The sequence below is a fragment of the Felis catus genome, chromosome C1 (assembly GCF_018350175.1).
Source record: "Felis catus isolate Fca126 chromosome C1, F.catus_Fca126_mat1.0, whole genome shotgun sequence".
Classification (NCBI taxonomy): domain Eukaryota; kingdom Metazoa; phylum Chordata; class Mammalia; order Carnivora; family Felidae; genus Felis; species Felis catus.
This window is the reverse complement of record NC_058375.1, coordinates 107,448,367-107,453,872: the sequence shown is the minus strand read 5'-3', so window position 1 is coordinate 107,453,872 and position 5,506 is coordinate 107,448,367. Positions and strand designations below refer to the sequence as shown.

Sequence of the window (5,506 nt, the reverse complement as noted above, 5' to 3'; positions counted from 1 at the left end):
TGTCAGCTGGAAGAGAGGGGGGGGCAGGAAAGATCTTAGCCTGAGGGACCTTATCCACACAATGCCAGTCTCTCTTAGGTATTGTGATTAGTGCCTTACCTTACCTTATTATGTTTCTACCTTTTAGGGCTCACGTCTCTTTTCTTTTGAAACAAATTCTATCGTGGTAAGAGCACCTAACATGAGGTCACCCACCTAACAGATTCTTAAGTCCACAGTACAATATTGTGATCTACAGGCATGCTGTGGTAAGCAGACTTCTAGAACTGACTCATCTTGCATAACTGAAATTTTATACCCGTTGATAAGCACCTCGCTGTTTTCCTCACCCAGTCCCTGGCAACCATGATTCTATTCTTTACCTCCATGAGTTTGACTGTTTTAGATACCCCACTCAGGGGATTCATGCAGTATTTATCCTTCTGGACCTGGCCTATTTCTCTTGACATAACATCTTCCAGGCTTATCCATGTTGTCTCAGATGGCAGTGTTTCCTTGTTTCCTTCCTTTATAGCTGAATAATAATATTCCATTGTACCTATATACCATATTTCTTTATCCATTCATCTGCTGATAGACATTTAGGTGTGGTGAGTAATGCTGAAATGAATGCGAGAGTGCTGATATTTCTTCCAGATCCTGATTTAAATTCTTTTGGGTGAATGCCAGGCAAGGAACTGCTGGATCATAGGGTAGTTCTATTTTTCAAGTTTTTGAGGAACCTCCGTACTGTTTTTCATAGTTGCTTCACCATTTTGCATTTCCACGAATAGTGTACAAATGTTCCCTTTTCTCTACAACCTCACAGCCTCACCAACATTTGTTACTGTCCTTTTTTTTTTTTCCTTATGGCAGTCATCCTAACAGGCATGAAGTGATATCGCATGTGGCTTTGATTTGCATTTCCCTAATGATAAGTGATGTTGAGCATCTTTACGTGTAGCAGTTGGTCGTCTATGTCTTTGATGAAATGGCTATTCAAATAGTTTCTCCACTTAAAAATTAAGGTTATTGGGGCACCTGGGTGGCTCAGTCGGTTCATTGTTAGACATCGGCTGAGGTCATGATCTCGTGGTTCATGAGCTCCAGCACCACGTTGGGCTCTGTGCTGACAGCTCAGACCCTGGAGCCTGCTTCAGATTCTAGGTCTCACACTCTCTCCCTGCCCCTCCCCTGCTCTCTCTCTCTCTCAAAAATAAATAAACGTTTAAAAATAAATAAAAAATTAAGGTTATCATTTTTTTTTGCTATGGAATTGAAGGTGTTCCTTATATATTTTGGAAATTAAACCCTTATCAGATATATGGACAGCTCCGTTTCTTGAAGACCTATCACATAATGTGCCTCATATTAGGTATTTCCCTGAGTTTTTGCAGCAAACTTTTGAGGCAGATGTAGTTCCTTTTTTATTGAAGTATAACTAACAAACAGTGTTATATTAGTTTCAGGCATACAACGTGGTGACTCAACAATTCTATACATTACTCAGCGCTCATCACAACTCTTAAACCCCCTCACTTATTTCATGCCTGCTCCCACCTACCTCTCCTCTGACTACTACCAGTTTGTTCTCTGTACTTGAGAGTCTGCTTTCTTTTTTGTCTCTGTTTTCTTTGTTTGTTTTGTTTCCTAAATTCCACATATGCATAAAAATCACATGTATTTGTCTTTCTCGGACTTTCACTTAGCATTATACCCTCCAGGTCCATCCATGTTGTTATGAATGACAAGGTTTTGTTGTTTTCCTTCTGTTTTGCTTTTTGTTTTTGTTTTTCATTTTTTGTTTTGTTCTTTTTGTTTTATTTTGTTTTTATCGCCTGAATGATTTTCCATTGTATTTATTTATCGCATCTCTTTTGCCCAGTCATCTAACAGTGGACACTTGGGCTGCTTCCAGATCTTGGCTATTGTAAATAACGCTGCAATAAACATAGAGGTGCATATATCTTCTCAAATTAGTGTTTTTGTTTTCTTTGGGTAAATGACCAGTGATGGATTTACTGGATCTTATGGTCATTCCATTGTTAATTTTTTGAGGAGCCACGATACTGTTTTCCACAGTGGCTATACCAACTTACATTCCCGCCAAAAATACACGAGGGTTCCTTTTTCTCCACATCCTTGCCAACAGTTGTTATTTCTTGTGTTTTTGACTTGAGCTCTTCCGACAGGTGTGAGCTGATATGTCATTATGGTTTTGATCTGCATTTCCGTAAGGATTAGTGAGCTGAGCATCTTTTCATATGTTTGTTGGCCATCTGCATGTCTTCTTTGGAAAATGTAGGATAAATTCCTCTGCTCATTTTTAAATCAGATTATCTGTTTTGTTTTGTTTTGTTTTGATGTTGTCTAGTGTAAGTTCTTCATATATTTTGGGTATTGACCCCTTATCAGATGTATCTTCATATATTTTGGGTATTGACCCCTTATCAGATGTATCTTTTGAAAATATGTTCTCCCATTTAGTAGGTGGCCTTTTTGTTTGGTGATGATTTCCTTCCCTGTGCAAAAGGTTTTTATTTTGGTGTAGACTCAATAGTTTAATTTTTCTCTTGTGTCCCTTGCCTGAGGAGACATTTCTAGAAAGATGTCTCTATGACTGAGGTCAAAGAAATTAGGAGGCCAGTGTAGTTCTTACCTCTACTCTACAGAGATGTTAAATGATCTTTAGGGAGGTTAGGAAATATTTCAGGTCACATGGTAGTGGTGCCTACAGACGTCTGCATAGCCAACCAAGGCACTCATGTTTTCCCCACGAGGCCTAGTGAGTAATATTAGCCGAGGTGTTACTGTGGTTCAACAAATGAATACTAAGAGGTTATCCATGGGTTTTGTGTTGGCCATGCTTTATTTATCTAGGTAACAACACCCATGAATTGAATGGTAGGGTAAATAGCTTATGGAGCTTCCTTTCTTGAATGTACTATGTCTAGAAGTCCCTCTAAATGCCAGTTCAGAACAGAGAGCCTAATAGAGAGTAGGCAAGTTAACTTTTGCAGAAGGAAGCAACACATGCTGTTTGGGGAGCATGAAGGAAAAAGCTGCGAAATGGGGGCAGCTCAGGCACTGAGTCAGTTTTGAAGAAGTGAGAGAATATGAGTTTGGGTGTCTAGTGGACCACAAGTACCCCTCCCCCCACCCCACTGATGAGGACCACAGAGAGCACATCACATCAGTGTGTAAATCTGCAAGTGTGGAGACTTTGGGAGGGGCCGAGCCAGTGGTCTAGAAAACAGGGGTTGTGCTGTCCTGTTCAAGGCCATTAATGGAGCCATGTAACAACATGCCCAGCCTAGGGCTATCAGCACCTAGGAACCAAGACAAGACTGTGGTCTCTTCAAGCCAATTAGTTGTCGAGAAGAGCCTGGAGACCAGTAGGACATGGTCAAAAGGGTTAGTTGTAAAGGAAAACTGTGAGCGAGGGTTAAGGTCCTGGACAAGGAAGGGTCAGCTCACCCTACTGTCTACTCTACTATCAAAGGGAACAAAGCTGGATGCTGGACAGGTGAAACTGAATGGGGCAGTAAGTTTTACAGTTAAGGTGCTCGGGGAGCCAGGGAGTAGGGCAGGCACCACCTCTAACTATGGAAGTGCATCACGGCTGTCAAAGAATATCTCATGTTCCCTAGTTGCCACATGACACTGGCATGGGGAGGGTGAGACAAGGTCCAAAGTGAATCACTGAGCCTTCCCCAATGAGGGTGAGGAAGATCCTGGACAAGGAAGTTTGGTGATATCCACATTAGTGTGGCAAGTCATTTCTGAGGTTGCATGCAGATGATAATTTGGTTGGGAAATAAGTGCGTCATCCCAGTCCTGGACTGTCACCTGCCTGGGCCCGCCTGGCCCTTATAAAAGGACTCTCCACCACACTGGTGTTATCTTCTGGAGACACTGAGGCATACATCTCCTTTGAAGCCTCTGGTGAGTACAGGCCTTAGAGATCTTTTTTTGGCATTTGAATAGTGTGAGGATTTAATCTGGGAGAACAAGTGACTGTTTATTTTAGCCAATTAAAGTCCGTGCATGGGGAAGAGACAATAAGGAGGTCTGGGGGGTATTTGGAAGGTGACCGTGAAGGTCATGACAGAAATGGAGTCAGAGGTACAATCCTAAACTGACTGACAACAAGAGAGACGAGGTGTTGTCCTGTGGCCTATACCACGCACGTTCCAAGTGCATCCCTCTCAGGGCTCTCGGTCCCTTTGAGTGCTGGGTGGGAGTCTGGGCAGTCCTCCTCGAAGCCCAGGGCTCAGAACCCCAGTCACATCAGTGAGACCAGCAACCAGGGCTCAGAAAGCTATCGGTAGAGGTCTGTTTGGGGATTGGCTAGAAGTTTCGTATCTGGGTTCTTTGTCTCCACATGATGTTTGTATTCACACAGCACACAGGCAATCGTGTCTGTACAAAGTGATAGACAGAAACATTAACCAGAAAAGACCAAAGAGCTAGGGTAAGAGGTGCTCAAAGGGAAGGGTGAAGGAGCCACACAGAATCATACAGACAGTGTTAGGGAACAGAGGGTCCTTGCAGGCTGCAGGGTCCATGGCTCATTGTTCTGCCAACAGGACTGCCTGTGTTAGGAATGCTGTTGTCTGTTTGCATCTCAGGCTCCTTGCTGTCCAGGAACGATGTCCTATCAACAGCAGCAGTGCAAGCAGCCCTGCCAGCCACCTCCTGTGTGCCCTGAGCCTTGCCCACCCCCAAAGTGTCCAGATCCATGTCCCCCTCCTCCATGCCCACCTGTGAAGTGCCCACCTCCACCCTGCCAGCAGAAGTGCCCTCCTGTGCAACCGTGCCCCCCCTGCCAACAGAAGTGCCCACCCAAGAGCAAGTAACAGCAGCAGGATGCATTATGACCATGAAACAACAAGACACAGGGTCTCCTGTGGATGTCTCAAGACTCCATCCCCTTCCCTTCAGCCACGAGCACAGAATGCATGTTCTCTGACTTGCCACCTGGATTGACAGCAGACAGAGAAAAGGATGGGTTCCCGAAGCTGATACCACATTGTGGGAAGATGAGCAGTGGGGTCGTGGCCTAATTGCACTTTGCCATCTGTCTGTCTGTGATCTGGGTGGTGATCCCTCCCCTGTGAGCCTTTTGGTATCTCTATTTGTTTGCTTCTCCAATAAAGCACACGTGTCATGGTCGAGACCGCATTACTTTTGTTTGTGCTTTGTGTTTGTAATCTCTTCTGTCCACTGCACCACATGAATGTTCCTTTCCATTCCTATTGAAATATTTATTAGAGTCAAGCTTTCCCATCACTGAGTTCAGTTTTGCCCAAAATGTGTCTTGCGGAATGGGTACATCAAATGATTCTCTTTTACTGATTTTAAACTCACTTCTAGCTCTTTCTGATTTGTATGACCCTGAAAACAATTACTTAAACTGTCTCAGCTTCAGTTTCCTCATCTGTAAAAAGCAGGAAAGATTGTTTTCTGCTCAGTGCCCTCACAGAAATTAATTTGTTCACAAGTGTTTCCTGAGTATCTGCCATGT

At 43.6% G+C, this 5,506-nt stretch overlaps 1 protein-coding gene across 1 annotated transcript; it reads left to right on the top strand.

The window, feature by feature from the left end:
* Positions 1-3,803: 3,803 nt before the first annotated feature.
* LOC123379376 (small proline-rich protein 2G-like) lies at positions 3,804-5,163 on the top strand. The gene is made up of 2 exons (XM_045034858.1): positions 3,804-3,924; positions 4,611-5,163. Exon 2 carries the CDS (start codon positions 4,632-4,634, stop codon positions 4,836-4,838), a length of 207 nt encoding a protein of 68 aa, XP_044890793.1. The 5' UTR covers positions 3,804-3,924; positions 4,611-4,631; the 3' UTR covers positions 4,839-5,163.
* Positions 5,164-5,506: the final 343 nt, after the last annotated feature.

Coding starts and splice junctions, on each gene's coding strand:
- LOC123379376 (XM_045034858.1), top strand. CDS start 4,632: ATGTCCTATCAACAGCAGCAGTGCAAGCAGCCCTGCCAGCCACCTCCT.